We start from the raw sequence: 19,894 nt of genomic DNA on the forward strand, positions 1-19,894 counted from the left end.
CGGTTCAAGAATCTTTTTTTTAACAAGAAACCATTGATTAATATTTTTGTTTGTACATACGAACTTATATTAAGGATTGGTTTGGGGTGTTTCAAAAAAGTGTATTTTTTGTCTTTCTAGATTAAAAAAGTTAGGAAAAAAATATATAGACTTGGATTAACTTTTTGACTTTTCATGAAAATATGTGTAATATAATATTATTACACATGGTAAAATGTCTCTTTTACCCTTCCCCCACCCTTCCCCCTGACACAACTACAGGAACACGTGTCGCGTGGTTTGGGATTCTTGCTCGTCAACCAACACTGTGCAACGGTACTTTGACAATAATTCAAATTTTTTTAATCAACAAATAGCACTGTGCAACGGTCTGATTTTTTTTACATTCATTACTTTTTATGTTGAGTTCTTTTCCTTTTACCATTAATTTTTTATTTCTTTTATAGTCATTTTTTTTTTCCTTTTAACATTTTTGTTTTTTTTTTATTTTCCTTTTTGAAAGAAATTATTTTTTTAATACCATTATTATTTGTTTTCACAAGCACGAAAACAAATATTTTTTCCTTTTTTAAAGATTTTTATTATTTTTTGTATTCATTTTCATTCGTTTTCATTCTTTTTCTTTTAACATAATTTTTTTTAGATTTCTGTCAGTATTCTTCTTATTTTAACATTATTATTTTTTTATTCTTTTCCTTTTAACATTATTAATTTTTTTTTTCTTTTCGTTTTTTTATTCAATATTTTTTTTCCATTATGTTCGTTTTAATTTTGGTTTTTTCTTTTCCTTTTTTAGTCAATAATTTTTTTTATTCTTTTCCTTTTTTTTTATTTTCCTTTTAACATTTTCATTTTATTTTTTACTCTTTTAACATTATTAATTTTGGTTTATTGTTTTCCTTTTTTTGTCATTTTTTGGTATTCTTTTCATTTGTCGTGGATCTTTTTCCGTTGTTTTCCTCTTTGTATTCATTATTTTTTTTTTCAAGCAGAGGTTGCAATTGTTCCATTATTGTTCGAAAATTGGAAACGAGTGGAACTGGTCTGCTCTGTATTTTCGAGAATACGTATTATAACATGTGAATAAAAAAAGATAAACCACGTACATGCCCAGTCATGCAAATTTCCTTTTTTTTTTTTTATGTTTTGTTTTTTTTCTGACCAATGGCTAGAAATTATTTTTTGGCATAGCCAAGTTGAGAACAAATTATTATAAAAGATATTGCAAAAACTTCCCCCATGTTTGCAAAAGGTAATTAGTGGACATACTTCCTTTAAAAATACACTACTATGAAAATGTCTACGCTCCGAAACACATGAGACTATTAAAACCAAACGTGTTTACAAATATGAATCTCCAGTTACTGATATTAACAACCTTCAATCAATATTCTTGTATTTCCAATTCGCCCCTACCGGTGTGCTTGCCGTAACAGTGCGTTAGTAATGTTCACCCTTACTGCGGCCATTGCAGGGTCCGAGTCCTCTTCCTCCATCACATCAGCAACCCGTGTGTATTCGTCGTGGTCGGGCATTTGGGGGGCCACATAATCGTCACGGTCTGGGTTACGCATCATGACCTCATCAAGTTCACTATGTCGGCGTATGAAGTTATGTAACGCCATCGATGCACATACAAATGTAACTTGATTAGAAAAACTTAACTTCTGCATATTCCGCAATGCCCCCCACCTAGCCTTCCAGGCACCGAATGTCCGCTCAATACAACTACGCAGTGACGAATGTGCCTTGTTGAACATTTCGAACTGATTCTGCGGTGTTCGATTTCGATGGGCATTTTGGTGATACCTATACCCCTTGTAGGGGGCTAGGTACCCTGTCTTGTTGCTGTAACCACTATCCACCAAATAGTATTTTCCTGCAAAATTTGTTTCATTTCATTTTCAATTTGACAGTATTCTGTACCACTTAAATTATTCTTCAATTAACTTGCATTGGTTCGTAATGTTTTTTTTTAATAACTAATTCTTTTGTTGAATAATTTCTCCATTTCTAAATTAATTTTATCCCAATTTTGTTTTCAATTACTCCTTCTCCCAATTCCTTTTGTTCTCAAAAATTATATTCCCAATTACAGCATTGTTTGTGAATTATAATAATTTTTTTAATGACAATTACATTTTCATTATAAAAATTGTTCTCATCCCAATTTTGTTTTTAATTATAATTTCATTGTGAAGTTCTTTTGTTCTGAACAACTATAATTCCAATTACGCAAACATATTTCTAATTACTTTCTAATTCATTAACAACATTTCTATTTTGAGTACTTTTGAAAGAAATTCTAAATAATAAATTATCACATCTCATTTTCATTTTCACATTCTTATGTACCAGTTCATTATTTTAGAAAACTTTTCATTTTCATTTGTTTCATTTTTTAAAGTTGTTTGCAAAAATTTTGAATTTTGGGAAATAAACTACATTAGACAACTGCGTTTGTTGACAATATAAAAAAAAGACAATAATTTTCACAATTTTGTAGCCAACAAAATACTTTATTGAAATTTTTTATATTTATAGTTTGTACATATTCATATTTCGATTTAATATTTTGTACCTGGTGCGGGGTGCGGGAAGCTATGTTTATCTTCGGTTGTCACGTAGTGCAAAACCCGGCTGTCGTGCATGCTCCTATCCCAACCGGCAGAGACAAATGTGAAGCACAAATCAAAGTCGCATACAACAATTATATTCTATGTCGGCACGCCTTTCTGGCCATAGTATGATGTGTCGTAATCCTGTGAGACACGAACCATCACGTGCGTCCCGTCCAATGCACTGATGCAGTCCTACTCAACGCACCAAAAAATAACAAATTTGAAATGTAAGTACTCAACATGCGCTATATATTCACTAGTTTGCACAATCAATGTAAGCTCTCCATGATTAGTCTATAGATGCCCAACATTATTCTGTACTTGGTTTTTGACTTGAGAAAAACCTCTCCCAATAAAAAGACAAACAATTATTAATCTTTCAACTTTATAAAATTATATTGTTCTGTTTTAAAAATATAAAAGTTAGTTAGTTGATAATACCATTGCACATCTGTTACTTAAACAGTTTATTAATAAAATATAATACCATCAGGTATATTTATAATTTACCTAACTTGTAACTATTGTTAAACAAAGTTTGAAATGTAAAATATGTAACCATAATATAATAAGGTGAACATCTATTAATACCATCAAAATTACAACTACTGTGAAGAAAAGAAAATAATTCTTTAAAGTTGACACGTTTAACGGTAATTTGTTCATTATTTGACAGATGTTAATATAATTTATCTTAAAATCAAATATACAAGCTAACTTCAACTCTTTTTGAATAAATTATTTTGGCCTCATCATGCTTTTTTTGTAAGCTTTAAAAAATTTGGTAAAAAATGAAAATTGTCACCTTGAATGGCCGGTACCACAGCTGTGACCGTAAATGTGGATGGCCCCCTTGTTGTACTTGTTCGGGCATAAGACTCCTACTATGAACCGATGTAAACGGTATCATAACTTGCATTACCTCATGAAAATTGCGTGACAATGTCTCCTTTGAGTGTTGGAACCGTTCTTGCAAATGTTTCCAGGATAGACCCTGCAACGCACAAATAAAAATGGCTACCTTCTCTTCCAGCGAAACGCTATGCTCCCGCTCTGGTAACGTCAATCCGAAACTATGAGGCGCATCACATAACAACAGCAACATTGGTTGTGACATATGGACATTATCTTCAAACCGGCCCTTGTAACGCCCCCAAAATTAACCCATTAAATATATCATTGACATGCATTAATTAAAGAAGACAATTAATTAATTCATTCATCAGAGTATTACTAAATGAAGCATTACATGTAACATCGAATCAAACGCCCTACAGGCTTACATCTTTCCAAGCCAACACTTGGATTCAAAAATATGAGTTCTAATCTCAATACAAGAAAAGCCCTAGGCTTGAATGTTTACATGTACCAATAAATAACAACTAGTAACTAAAGGTAGTCTTCTTCAATCCAAAAGCCAAACCCTCCCAAGCTAAGTCTTTGGAGGTAGTTTATCACCTGAACCTGAAAATGATGTTCCCATAAAGGGTGAGCCACAGCCCAGTAGAAATATACTAAACCACATATAAGCAATGAATAAAGCAATAGCATTCAACAGATGGTCAACCAAAATAATCAATTACTTCATTTTACAGTCTTATGACACTATTGCCAAAGATACGTTTTACTTTCCAATTTTATCAACATGGCTCAGAACCTGGCCAAACTTACAACAGTGAATCACATATATAATATTCACATCCTTCCAATATCAACAGACAAATGAGACTCAAGCTCAAATCAAACACTTCATACTTCCAGATTGATACACATTTTAGTGCTGTATCAATAAAACACTTCTATATAAATAAGCACACATAAAAGTGATGCTAATGGAGTCCCTATCTCCTCCCAAACAAAATCCGGTTTAGAGGTCCATCCCCTATCTTCCCCTAAACCGTGGAGTACATCCCCTATCTCCTCCCACACACAAAACAATGTATGCAAATGCAATGCTCAATCAATACACGTATTTTCTGTATCAATGCCATAGTCAAAATTAATGACTTAACCAATGTGATTAGTTTCAGTTATTCCTAATCCACATGCAATGTCTACAACAATCACGACTATCCTCCACCGATAGCCCAAAACAGTTATTTCTAAACTGAAAATAACTATGCCAACAGTTCAATAGACAAATGATACCAATTACCCAATTACGCCATTTAATCAATGAATTCCATGAGTTTAACCCTCTTTTCCCAATTCCATGATTTACTTATACAAATTAATTCAGTAATACAACTAGGGTTTTTCCCAAAATTTACCACAGTATTCCCAACATATCAAAATACCAAAACTTAGGACAAAACCTATAAAATGGAGTAGGAAATCCCTACCTCAAAGAAAACAACCCAAATGATGAAGACAGAGATGAGTGCCCAAATTCCAATGTGCTCCAAATCACCAAATGTTCAGATTAGAATGAAGCCCAAGCCGCCCTCTATCTTTCTTACAAAGAACTTAGGATGGATTCACACTAGAAGTAGATGAACACCTAAAGAGAAGATGAGTTTTGAGGGAGAGAAGTCGGACCTAGGGTTTAGAACCAAAAAAAATAAGAAAAGACTGATCAAAACCCGCTGCTGAAAATATATACTGGACAGGCTCGCTCGAGCGAAGACTTGGTCGCTCGAGCGACCAGACACAGAGAAACTACGCTCGAGCCAAGGAAGCCTTGCTCGAGCCAACAACCCAAAAGCTCGCTCGAGCGAAAGAATGCTCGATCGAGCGAAGAACTCAAACCCTCAGGTCTGTAACCAGACACACGCTCGAGCGAAGGAACTATAGCTCGAGGGAAGGATGAACTAACTCGCTCGAGCGAAGAAAAGCTCGCTCGAGCCAAGAATGCAAGGCTACAGGTCCAAACCAGACGCAAACTCTCGCTTGAGCAACCAAACCCCGGCTCGAGCGAAGAACCAAAAACAACAGCTCGCTCGAGCGACAAACTCCTCGCTCGAGCGAAGAACCAAAATACTGGACAGCAACACTTGATTTCTAAACCCAACCAACCTGAAACAAACCTGCCCAACACATCCTATAATTCCAAATGAGAAAATAAAGGACAACAACAACCATTATACAATGACAGAATCTACGGAACCTAAGTCCGGATACAATAATCAAATGGAAAAAGACCGGGGTCGCTATAGCCCTGGTGGCCGTTAAATAACTCAAACATCCATAAACATCCCGAAAGTATTGACGTATTTCGAGGGACTCTGTAATAATTGTTGTAATAATATCTTGCCACACTGTTATAGGCTTCTACCAAGTTGTGATCAGTTTCGACCACCATTTCCCTCACAATTTCATCGATAACTTCCTAGGTGGCAACGGAAAGTGCAACGCGGTGACTCGGGCCTACATCATTTGCCATTTGTTTTTTGAGTTTGGCAAAAAATGTGAACAACTTCAAAAACTTCCAAGCAAATAAAATAATTCAACTTTGATGGCGAGAGTGGGACAGACAGATGACCACATTGTGAACTCTTGAAGGCAAAAAATAGGCAAAAGGGGAAGAAATAAATAGCCAAGGTTGTGGGGGTCATGTTTACATAAATGCGTAGCTTTTTATGTAGGTCCATGACATTGTTGAAATATGTGCCATCACGTTTGATTTACTTTTTTGTGGGAACCAAAAAACATTTTAATAATGTCCACAAAATAATATTTTGTGCAGCCATGCTAATAAACTGAATAGCTTGCCTAATTAACAAAAACCTATTTTTCATATTAATTTTTGCCATGATAATAAACTGGACATTTTAATAATGTAAAAAAACAGAAGTATCCATCACATACAGGGTACGCACATATTTACTAAAAATGTAATTTTTACACGTTCATATTCCCATGAGCACAACAGTGTTCACGTGAACTAAAAAGACAACCTGCCATGAAAAAAAAAGGGGTACATCCATTACCAAAAAATAAAGGACAACCTGCCATGAAAAACCTATGGTCTACAATTGGAATTGGGATCCTCTCCATCAATCCTCTCCTTCACTCCCTCCTTGCAGGGCCTTCGGGCCCACTTTGAGGCCCAATTTTGATAATCCGAACCTGTCATATTTCAAGATTTATTCAGTATATCATACCTGTAAAAATTCAAGTTGATCGGATATCAGAAAGCATGTGTTCAGAGAACTATTTATTAAAAAATAGTTTCTAGTTCGTTTTTTCTAAACACATACTTTCTGATATCCGACCAACTTGATTATTTACAGGTATGATATACTGAATAAACCTTCAAATATGAACGATTCGGATTATCAAAACTGGGCCTCAAAGTGGGCCCGAAGTCCCTGCAAGGAGGGAGTGAATGAGAGAATTGATGTAGAGGATCCTTGCTCCTACAATTGTAGCATCTGTCCACAAATGGACAATATTGAAGGAAGTCCACAACAATCTTTGGGTAAATCTTTAGGTACAATTTTAGCACCAGTCCATTTGCCTACGCATTACCTCTTTCAGTTCCATTATTGTCCGAAAATGTATGTATATTTTTTACGCTTTACATCCATTATTATCATCTTTTTTACATTATTCTTTAAATTTGTGAACACACCAAATACACTTTAAAAATATAATATTTGTCAATTTTTCTACAAAAAAATTAACTAATACTAAACATATCACCTTTTTTTTTCTTACTTTGCTTTATTTTCTTTATTTTTTTTCTTTGCTTTACCTTTTTTTTAAATATAATTTCATATTTTTTTTATTAGGAATTGTTGATTTTTATATAAAACAAAAGTTTATAAAATGAACTTATAAATCACACAGATGAAATATGATTTATAAAATATTAAAAAATTGAGATGTAATCTAACCAAATTTTAAAAGATTTCAGTGTAATTTATATCAACCCCATGACAAGCACAACAACTTTAACACACAGCTGCATTCCCTTGTCCTTGGTAGCTGGGTGGGTGGGTGAGACCTTTTTAAAGCATTTATATACTCTCATTACTTTCTTTCTCCTTTCCCTGTTCTCATTGGACCCTTGACCGTGACATTATTCTAAATTGGAGCGGATTTGGCAAAAAATATCGGTATTGTTACATATAATAACTAACCTATCACCGTGTTACACAAAAATCAGACATCTCCGGAACACAGCATCACATATTGGACAGCTGAAAGTTACAAAACTTGACGAGTTCACAAAACAAGTGTTCTTGTCAAATTCCAATGCAAAAATCAGATCAAAATGTAGACAGAATATGGATTCGTAGGTTAATCTGAGAGCACCATCGCAAAATTTCCCCAATGCTGTGTTGTTAATCTGTAAAGTCCTGTAAGATCAATAGTCTTGACAGTTGGGGCAAATGACATCTCTTAAACATGAAGTTAGAATCCTCATTTATAGCTCTACATAGCCATGTTCTTTCAGCTGCTCTGCTCATGAATGTGTATTCAATACAATTTACACTTCAAACCATAACTGCAAACCAACTCATGCATAGACCACAGATACGAACAGAAAACGTCCAACACATTTATAAATAACGTGCCTGCTGCATACAAAGTAAAATAACGTCCAACACATCACACACCGATTCCGTAATTTTAAAAAAGATCCAACAACCACTGTCAAACATAGGGGAAATAATAAACATAAAACAAACATAGGAGGTAGCAACAATTAAGAAAACTCCATCTGGACATTAATGAAACATGAGCCCTTTCCGGTGACTGAGGCCGTCAAAACCAAGGGCCGTGAGTTGGCACTGATGGGCCACCCATATTCTGGCACTTCTTGATTCGCAGCCAAGTAATGACGTCTGCGTTCGTCGGAAGCTGCAACAGTATTGCCTGATTTGCCGGATTCTCCATTAGCGACATACCGTAAAGGATTAGTGGGTCTTGCCGGTCCAAGCCTTCTAGGGAGTACAACCTTGCCATACACTTGCGAATGCAGTCCGAGGCCGAATCGCCATATTCATGATGCACGCGGACTTCTCGTTGTTGTAATTTAATTGAAGACACAAGGTTTTCCATGCTACTCACCAAGAGCAATGCTCCGACACTCTGCCCTTTTTTCCGCTGCGAGTGTGTTGTACGACTGAATTTGCGTTTGCTTCGGCCACTCGTAGGTGTGTCATCAGCGTGAATTGCCGATGCCACAGCATGTACACTGACCGGGATGTCCTCATCTTGCGCAGAACTGTGGGGGACAGTTTGTCCACGCTGTGCGGATGGCTGAAAAGGGGGCAAACCACTGCTGTCTTTGCTGTCTTCTTCGTCTACCAGCAACGGATTGTCCTCCGTGGCCACAGGTTCGAACGCTGCCCCTGGTGTCCATGCGAATTTCCTGGTTGCAGTTGCACCTTCGTACACCTTTCGCATCAGCTCCATATGCTCCAATGGTTTAATTTTGAACTTCAATACATTCTTGTCAATCTGGGGAAAACCAAAACACGCAAACATAATGAAGTGAATCATGGAAGGAGGAGAAACATAACAGCAGCCATGGAAGAGATGTTTATGTTACAGGTTACTAGATTGCATGAATATTCAGCAAGTGGTTACCACATTCCAGCAAATATTCAGCAATATGTGCAACTCTTAGATAAAATTGGGGAACATACAATATGTGCATGAATATTCCAGCAAATATTCAGCAATATGTGCATGAATATTTAGCAAGTTGTTACCACATTCCAACAATATATTCAGCAATATGTGCAACTATTCAGCAACATATATCCATTCAATATGAACATACAGCAATTACCTGTATGTAATTCATTCAGAAAAGCAAATGAAGTAAATTAAAGTTGATGGAGACCAATTAAACTTTTCAGATTTTGTTTTAGATCTTGAAGAAATACAGCACAGCTGCCAATAGACGTCAACCTAACCCAACACCCAGTCTCCTCCACAGCATCATTTGTCTTCTTCCAACTCTTTGGTTTGCCCATATCCCAAGACTCTCCCTTTCCTAATCCCATATTTCACAAACCCTATCATCAAACCCAGAAATCATCAAAGGTGTCCAAATTCCCCCCTCCTCCCTCTTTCACCCTCCACAACCCAACTCACAGAAATTTTTATAACTCTCCCACAGCTACATAATCTCAATATTTATATAGAAGAAATGATGTAAGCAAAAATACTTTCTTCAACAAAATGACAATGGTGGAACCCACGTTTTCGTATGCAGAAAAGGAAAATAGTTTTCATTTTCGTATTTCTTTCATTTCCTATCAATTAAACGCAGCCAAGAGCCTTATAGAAAAGAAGATTGTTTGGAAAGCTAGAGGTGGCACCAATAAGGGAAATACAAATTGAAAGTTAAGATTGTTTGAAGAACTTTTATAAATCTGTATTGTAACATATGAATAATTTTCACGTTGGATTTTACAAAGAAGAATATGGAATTGTTACCTTTTCATAATGGGCCCACCAGTCGTCGGATGCTTGTATCAAACCAGTTGCTTCATTGTAACTTATGTCGGTTGGCCCATGCCTGCTGTCCATCAGGCGTGACCACGACTGCCAATCCTTTTTCAGTGACGCATACTTGTTTTGCAGTTGCTTCACCTCATGGACCTTATGTGTACTCTCCTCGAAGGCCTTGGCGATAGCCCTGTATCTGTGCATTGTCATTGTATGGAAGCTGCCCTTAAAACCTGAGTCCAACTCTTTGATAACAAGTTGCAAGAACATGCGCACCGTGTCGGAGTCCCAATTTGCTTTGTGAGCTAGTCTGGACTGTGGTTGAGACTGTTTACCACCACGCTTACGCAAATGTCTCGAAGGTGTGGATGGCGATTGTGAGTGCTCCATTGCGGTACTACAATGCAACAGTAATTGTGAAAATGTAAAAAAGCAACATTGTCACATATCGAAAATGGTAAATAACAATATGTACTTAAGAAATTCCCATCCATCGCCTTCTAGTTAAAACAATTGAATCAGCAAATAATTTCGTATCTGGATTTCATAGTTTCATGTTCATTCTTGATGCGGTTTTTCTTGTTCATGCCTTCTATATTGTTGGATTACTGTTCTGAAAAAGGATTTTCATATATAAACATGCATAGATATATATTCACTGCAGTGATACATCAAATGTAGCCTCTGTAGCATGATCCCAGTTAGGTAGTTCAATAGTATGGAGTTCTGCCCATTAAAATTGATTAAACGGAATCTGATCACCCAACGTACTTGTTCTGTATTTGTACATATTTTTGAATCATTCGATATTGGATTTCTACTACTATAGTGTCTGGTATTTATGCAACTTGCCTGTGAGAAAATATAGATGCATCATGAATATCCATGTATTCATTTGTCCATTCCAAACCAACTCATCCTTGTGGCTTCCATTTAGAAGAAGTTGCTAGCTACCATTACCAAAAGCTGTCAATTGTTTAATCCTAAATCTGAAATGCTATTCACCTGGAAGATCTTTTAAGCTTTGAACTGTTTATAAAATTGTACTGAATATAACTCTGTATGAAATGCAAAATCTATTATGTTTAGAGCATGAACCTAAATTTTGTCTCGAAATTGGTTTCAGAGAATTGCTTGTCATGTGCTTATTACTCGAGATAATTGGATAAGGAAAAACAGTTGTTTCTCCTGTTACTATGATCATTCATGTTTTAAGCAATGTGCACAGTTGTTTCTCCTTTTATGAAATCCACATAAGGTCTCATTCATAAAAATTATTGTCATACACAACACGATGCTGGAAACACTAATCTTCATTTTGTTTTGTAGATGTTAGAAAAAGCAAAAAAGAAACAAACCTAACAAGTTGTAAGACACATCAAGTGAGAAATTAAAATATTAGAAAAGATCAGAACGAAACATATAATAAACCCTTCTACTAAAAAAAAGAAGACATATAACAAATCCTACGAAAGAGTGTATTATAGAATTTCTTAATAATAACACGAGATGAATTATATAACATTACTCCATTTCTTTAACAAATCAAGTTAGAGGATTTTTTTAATACCATTCTTATGATTTTTTGTTTTGACCATATGAGATAATTTATAAATATGAGAAGAATTATATTATGAGTTGGACAACACTATCTATAAGCTGAACAAGTAACAGTTAACACCAATAATTTATACTCCACCTAGAACATCTATAAGGTGAACAACTAACACTTAAGACCAATAACAAATTCAATTCTAGTCAAGAAAAGGAAATTTTGAGCAACTAACAGTCTTACATGAGGGCGGAATTTTTCCACAATATGCTTTGGATGCTAGAAAAGTTTAACATCATTGAACAATTAAAGACCCAACAAACTCAAGCAACTATGAAATATTCAAACCGCAAAATTGTGAACATTACAATCATAAAGCCCGACATTACCAGGAGAAAAGAAACAAGAAAAAAATTGTCAAAATGTAAAATATTTTGTCAATGGGTATCTGAGAAAACAAAAGCTTTACAGAAGAAAAAATCCCTAACACTATCACACACCCAGAAGAAAAAATCTACAATTTTTTTGAAGGGCGGTGTGGGTCATCTTCACCGACCAAAAAGAGAGAGACCCATAAGGGTAAAACATCAAACCACGCATATTGTATGATAGAGGGGTTAGGTTATGGGGCAGCCATTAAAGACAAAAAGGAAAGTGGAGGAACAGAGAAGAGAGTGATGAAGAAGGTAAAGAAAAGAAAAGGTTGGAAAGTGGAAGTGTGAGAGTGGAGAGAGTACAGGGCGATTCAGGAAAAGTCATTGATTTTCTTCGCAACTACCAAATCGCCGAAAATGGGGAAATGCACAGATTTGGTTCACAGGCCCAAAATCAGTGACGTGGAAGAGATGTTACCCTGTTCTTTGGAGGATACGGGCCAAAGTAGTGTAGATCTGGTCGGCGGTGGTGCAAATCTGGATGAGGGATGGTCCTTCCTGTCGGTTACAGTTTTCAGGTGATCGCGTCGAGGTCTGCCTTTGGCACGGCTGTGGCGGTGGTGCAAGGTGAAGGGTGTGACGGATCTCCGGCAGTGGGCGGTGTGTCTTCGACGGACTAGACTTGTTCAACCGACTGAGGGATTTGTGAGGTTGGAGAAGGAAAGGGGTTTTCTGATCGCGTATATTCTGTGATATATTCGACTCAGATGCAATTTCAAAAAGGAAGGACAGCAACGTAATTTTACCCTCTGCAGAGTCAGACAGGGTTTTGTCGCCCAAACTTCCAAAATAAGGTAACTTTTTGGCTTTTTTGATAACTTTTTGGCTTTTTATCTTATCTAGTAGATGCCAAACCAGCCCTAAAATTTAATATTTTGATAGTAATCATATATGTTGGATTTTTTAAGGAATTTTTTAATGTTTCTTTTTAATGTATTAAAGTTTTATTATGAGGGGATTTTGACCAAATTTCTCAAAAGGTTTGGGGGTTAGAAGAAGTTAATAAATTTTTTATATACTTGTTCTTAATGTATTAAATTTTTATTATGAGAGGATTTTGACCAAAGAAAAATGTTTTGTGCCTCGAATTGGCGTCTCCCGAATGCCCCGAATTGTTGAAACGACGTCGTTTCAGCAATTCAATTTTTTTTTTCTTCCTCCAGTCTGAAACGGGGTGAGGGTGAGGGAGAGAAAGAGAAAGAGAGGGAGAGGGAGAGAAAGAGAGAGAGGGAAAGTAGATCGCGTCGCCTCCGTCGCCGATGGCGTCGCCTCCGCCGATCGTCGCACCTCCGCCTCCGTCGCCGATTGCCATGCCTCTGCCTCGCCTCTGCCCCCCGCCTCCGCCTCTAGCCCCATTTTTTAGGCCACCTCCAGTCCTTCCTCCTCCTTCTCCTTCTCCTCCTCCTTCCTCCCCCGTCTTTTTCTTCCTTCTGCTGTCTTCTTCTTCATTCTGCTGAAAAAAAAAACAAAACAAAAGCAAAAACAACGTCGTTTTTGTTTTTAGGGGCATTCGGGGGAGCTCAAATTCGAGCTCCCAATCGCGGTTGTTTGACCAAATCCTTCAAAAGGTTTGGGAGTTGGGAGAAATTAATAAATGTTGAGATCCTTTTGCTTTTAAATTAGAAAATTAAAAAATTAATATTGAGATATTAAAACTCTTACAAAATTTTTGAATTAAAAGCTGTCATTTTATATATAATGAATAGTGTTATATGCACTAATTAGTGTACATATTAGTGTACCAACAGATGATGTGACATAATTTTAGAAGTTTTAAATATTTGTAATTTGTATAATAAATAAAATTATTAATAATATTATAACACTAGTTAGTACATTAATATGTATACTAATTAGTACATGTAGCACTACGGTATATAATATATTGATAGATGAGGCATGTAAATACATTTTTTAATAGGTTCCTTGCCCGAATAAAAAGAACTGGGGCCTAACAAATACATTTTTCCAGTCAGTATGGGGTTTATAAACTTCTCTCTAGACTCTGATCCGAGTCCAAGGATTCATCCGACATTGGATTTGTAATTAATGAGTTTGGAAAAAAAAATTAAATTAAATGGGCCCAGTGAGTACAATTTTTCCAATCACTAACATATATGGGTAACGAAGGGTTCATAGACAAAAGCATAAGGTTCAACAGTTCAAAGAGTCATATTAGGCTTGAGGTTCAATGAATTTTCAAATCACGTTTGTGGTCACGCCTCCTTTTACAAGTTTGTGAGGATTTATTTGGTGTTGCTAGGCAACTATTTCGTACTATTTATTCAATCTGTGGATCGTAGAAGACAATGGAAAAATGAGTTGTGAATTAAAACTAAAATGAATAGAGAATTATATGACAATTATGAGTAATTTTTAGATACTTAAGTATGAATTTATAATATTATTATTAGAATTGAAACAAGTTATAATTTGTTGGTGATGTCAAATTTTAGAATTTTTTATGTAATTTCCTTATTCCAAATTTTCCAACCACTACGGGTTCATTAGAGATGGCAATTTGAACCCGGCTCGACGGGGACCCGACCCCCTAACCCCGAATTAAGTGGTTATTCCCCGAAAAATATTTTCAACGGGTCGGAGATGGTATTAAAAAATAAATCTCCGATGATATTCGGGCTGGGGACGGGAATACATATCTCAACCCAGACCCCGCCCCATTTGTTCCCCCGAGGTGTTATATATATACACTTTTTTATTCAATGTTCCTCTCTCTCTCTCTTTCATCATCATCTTTTATTATATAAATATATACTTTCATTCAATGTTCCAGTCTCTCTCGCTTTCATCATCTTTTATTATTATATACATACTTTTTTGATTCAATGTTCCTATCTCTCTCTCCCTTTCATCACCATCTTTTATTCATTTCTATCTACTCTCTCTTTCTCTCTATCTTCGTTAGATCTCTCTCAGACCTCAAACCAACGTTGATCTAAGCAAAGAATGAACAAACCATGGAGATAGAGTCCACCATCGCCTCTACCATTCGACGACGAGAGTCGATCGCAGCTCATCTCCTCTCCCTCCCTCACCGCTGCTCCACCACCGCCTCTACCATTCCACTACCGCCTCACCTTCGCAAATCTATCTCTCTCTTTCTCTTTCTCGCCATTTTAAATGGCAGATCTGAAGCCTTTTTTAAATATCAGATCAGATCTGGAGTTTTTGTTGTTGTTGAATATTAAATCTGTTGTTGTGGTTGAATATCAAATATGTTGTTGTTGTTGAATATCATATATGTTGTTGTTGTTTTGTTTAGTTTATTTTTTGGCTGGGGAATTTTCAGGGTCAGGGAAACCCGATCCCCGTTAGGGTGCGGCGGCGGGGGTGGGGGCGGTGATAGGTTCACCGTCGGGGATCGGGGCAGGGGACAGGGATGAGGGAATTTCCACTGTCGGGGATCGGGGACGAGGAGTGTGATCCCCGACCCCGCTCCGACCCGTTGCCATTCCTAGGGTTCATTGAGTTTTCCCTAGGGATGACAACTTAAACCCGGCCCGACGGGGACCCGACCCCCCAACCCCGACTAGAATGGTTTTTCTCTTAAAAATACCCCTGTGGGGACGGGGATGGTATTCAAAATTAAATCCCTGATTAATTTTGGGCCGGGGACGGTGATAAGTTTCCCTTCCCCGGCCCTGGCCCCGGCCCGGCCCGGCCCCGCAATTTCCCCGAAACATCCCCGTATGTATATATACGTGTCTATGTTAAATTATATCTGTCTATATAATATTATTATATGTGTTTTAGGCTTTCTGTTTAGGTTATATGATATTATATTATATTTATATATCTATCCCAGCTAGCTCTCTCTCTTGCTTCCTCTCTCTCTCTCTCATCTCTTCACTCACTTATACCTCCCACTGCTCTAAAACTATCTCCTCTCTCTCATCTCGTCCCTGATCGCACCATCCATCTCCACCGTGATGTCTTCGACTTCATCCTTTCTCTCAACCGCCGGAGTTGCTCAACCACACGATCCAGATCCACCACCACCACTGGTCGTGAGATCAGATCTGATCCGTGTGTGCAAAACCCAGATCCACCACCACCACCGCCCTACCTCATCTCTCTCTCCGTGATCTGATCTGTGTTTTTTTGTTTTTAAGTTGATGACTGTTGATGATGATGATGATGATAAAACATAATTAAAAAAAATTACTGATTTAATTTTTCTTCATCAAACATAATTTTTTTTAATTTGCTTTCATTATACACATATTTGTTGTTCTACATATTTGATTTGTTTCATTATAAACAAATTTAATTTGTTTGCATTATACACATGTTTTCAAAATTCATATTTAATCTGATTTACGCATATATGATGAAGATGATGAACATTGTTGTTGTTGATGAATATATAAGATCTGCTGTTGTTGAATATGGATGTTTTTTTTTTTTTTTTTTTTTTTTTTTGGCTGGGGAATTTTCGGGGTCGGGGAAACCCGATCCCCGTTAGGGGATGGGGATGGGGGCGGTGATAGGCTCCCCGTCGGGGATCGGGGCCGGAGACGGAGAAATTTCTACCATCGGGGATCGGGGACGGGGAGTATGACCCCCGGCCCCGCCCCGGCCCGTTGCGATTCCTAGTTTTCCCTACTCTTCAAGATTTGAATTTGGTGTCTAGAGGGTTCAATGACAAGCCCCATTATTGAGGTTCAATAGGTTCTATGTAAAGTTTGGCCGAATAAAATAAAGTGGGGCCAGCAAATACATTTTTCCCACCACTATGGGGTCTATAAAGTTCTCTGTAGACTCTGATTGGAGTCTAAAGGGTTCATTCGAGATTGAATCTGGGTTAGAAAAAAATTTAAATAAATGGGCCTAGTGAATACAATTTTTCCAACCACTTACGAAGGGTCATACGACAAAGCATTATGTTCAACAGCTCAAAGAGCTCTAATAAATGGTTCATGTTAGGCTTAAGGTTCAATGAATTTTCAAATCAGGTAACTTTCAAATCACATTTATGTTCACACTTCCTTTTTCAAGTTTCCTTCGTGAGGATTTATTTGGTGTTCTTAGGTATTCGTGATGTTTGTCTTTTTATTTTTTAAAATTAACATAAAAATAATATATTTTTTATTATTTTAATTTATAAAATACAATTAAAACATTACATACACATGTCTAATGTCGTAAATAATTTACCGTTGTGGGGTGTATATACTTGTGGATTCATATATTTAAACTCTCAACGATTCAAACAGTTAGATTGAATGTTCTAAGGTTCAAATTAGGATTAAATGTTTCTAATATGTTCTTTTCAAGTTGAGAAATGCCAAAATATCAAATGTTTATTGTAATGATTATTAATTTTTTTTAACATTTTAGAAATTAATCATCATTTAAAAATAGGGATAAATTACAAATGCGCTAAATTATTGGTAGAAATAAAATTTTGACATTATTAAAAATTGTTAATTAAATTGATAATTTATTAATAAAGATGTCACTTGTTATGATATTAGTGTGATGTAATTTTTAAAACTACAAGAAACAATTCACATTTTAAACAATCTCAACAGATATATTTATAATTTATCCTAACTCATCCACTGAAGATATCTTCATCGTCATCATCATCATCATCCTCTACTGGACAGCGGTTGAGTTGAGTATCCACATATTGCTTGAAATCGTCAGGGATATATGCTGCTAGTCTTCCCTCTTCATGGCTATTGTAGAATGTGATATTTTATCTTATTATTTATTTTTTAACTTTTTATTTTTATTTTTATTAACTTATTTTAATAAAAAAAATTAAAAAACTAATCCTGAAACGAGGCCTAAATCCAATTTTTTTTTTTTGAGGAAATAACTGTTCAGTGCAACAATAAAAAAAAGAATTACAAATCAATAAAAGAACATATACATTTTAATAATTAAAACACTATACTTTTTATGATTTTTTTTTTCTGTTCACTGGACAGTTTATTTCCCCATTTATTTTTCCGAGCCACTATATTTTATCCATTGGGGTCGGAAGGGTCAAATAAGGTTCAAATGGTTAATCCCAAACTGCGGGTTGGAAGGGTTCTAACATGGTTCAAATGGTTATCCCATATCCTGTTCAAACCCCAACGGCCTCAATCTCTCCTTACAAACCACATTGACGAAATGTACAAACTTCACAAGGACTGTTTATTTGGTTTTTAAAATTTGTGTCCGATAATTTGTTGTAACTTTTGCTTCTAATTTATTTGGTAAAAAATAACTTAAATCAATTATAATAAGTTGATTATCTAAAAGTTTAAAAAAAAAAAAGAAGTGCATTTAGCATGTTTTCAAGTTACTAACTTTTTACTTATAATAAGTTGCCTCAAATAGTTTAAAAAGACTATTTCTTCCCTATCAACTCTTTTCCACTTTCCTCGTAAATAGTATAGTAATGCTTTATCCATCAAATTTGTTTAAACTGAATTCGTCTAAATGAGTCTTTTTTGGGGAAGAATCTTGTTTAGCTTGGATTAGTCCAAATGGATTTTTTTTTTTTGAAAAGAATCAATACTTCCCGAAAAAAGACTTATTTGAATGGGCTGAACAAATTCAATAGATGTAAAGGTGTTGTAAATAATATTTGGGTTAATTTCACTAATTTCTTTTCTTTTTGGTTTTTTTTAAAAAAACTACATTAAATCTTTTAAATTCAACATAGTTATATTTTACTCCTTCCTTAGTTTTTAATTTTTATTAGGGTAATTACTCGGAGATTTTTCATTATTAGTGAATATCATTTTATTCCATTAGTTTATAAATTCATATATATTAACCACCTATAATAACTATAATATTATCTGATCAAAATATAACAGTTATCGGACTTCACAGGGCAATGATTAACAATCCGTCATCATAATCATTTAACAGATCTAGTTGCAACTCTAGAAATTTTTATAAATGAGCCACCTTACATGTACGTTAAACAAATTCTATTACAAAAATAAATAAACTAAACAACATTTAAAATTTTCAAACTTTAATTAAAACAAACTGTAAAACTGTTATATTATTGTTTTGAAAAAAGAACATAAACTTTTACAATTGCATTGGATGATATTTTATTGTTAGAATCATTATATAATAATTTCATTGTCAATGATATCAAATACATCATTTTTTTATGTATGAACTCATTCATCTATTAATCAGTCATTCAATTACATAACTGACTCTTTGTTATTAAATAAAAAGTTAGGCTTTGAACTTGAGGTTCTGTTTAATTATTTCGAACCATTCATTTTGTAATACCTTTGATTTTTATCATCTATAAAAATATTTATATTGATTTGATAATCGTAACATATTTATTTTATCTCGTTTGTCTTAAAAATAATAGACGATAAATATATATATATATATATATTTTTAAATAAATCATTCACTTTTGATATACGAACGTGATAAAATAAAATGGTTACGATTATTGGTTCGATATCTCCTTTTTTCATAGATGATAAACACTGAAAGTCTTACAAAATAAACAATTAAGATTTTTAAAATGAAACACTTGATGAGTCCCACAGGCCCTTTAAGTTCTCTCAAATTCAAATTAAACTTAAGAAAAACTCAATCTTAAATAAAATATTTAGTGAGACCCTTAGTTTTTTTTTTTAATGAGAGAGAGCCGTTGATTTTTGGTGGTGGTGTAGAGTTCTATTTGGAAGTTCTTTAAATTTTTAATAGGATTAAACTATTTTAAATGAAATATTAACAAATGAATAAATAAATAATAGCTTGATGGACATGGGACCCATGAGTCCCCACGGGCGGATTCTTAAAGGAAAATACTAAAAGAAATATCAAAAAATATTTATGAATCTTTAAAAATAATTTAATGTGATAGGCAC

General features: G+C 35.1%; 1 protein-coding gene and 1 long non-coding RNA gene across 2 annotated transcripts; both read right to left on the bottom strand.

Moving 5' to 3' along the window:
* Window positions 1-8,103: 8,103 nt before the first annotated feature.
* LOC114299986 (uncharacterized) lies at window positions 8,104-9,852 on the bottom strand. Its single transcript, XR_014357565.1, has 2 exons — window positions 9,367-9,852; window positions 8,104-9,032 (listed from the first exon to the last, which is right to left on the bottom strand). It is a non-coding gene; the product is annotated as an uncharacterized LOC114299986 (long non-coding RNA).
* Window positions 9,853-9,992: 140 nt separating this feature from the next.
* LOC114322507 (L10-interacting MYB domain-containing protein-like) lies at window positions 9,993-10,421 on the bottom strand. The gene has a single exon (XM_028269832.2). The coding sequence runs from the start codon at window positions 10,419-10,421 to the stop codon at window positions 9,993-9,995; it is 429 nt and encodes a 142-aa protein (XP_028125633.2).
* Window positions 10,422-19,894: the final 9,473 nt, after the last annotated feature.

Source organism: Camellia sinensis, unplaced genomic scaffold (genome assembly GCF_055761805.1).
Source record: "Camellia sinensis isolate YWXY unplaced genomic scaffold, ASM5576180v1 Unanchor1, whole genome shotgun sequence".
Taxonomy (NCBI): domain Eukaryota; kingdom Viridiplantae; phylum Streptophyta; class Magnoliopsida; order Ericales; family Theaceae; genus Camellia; species Camellia sinensis.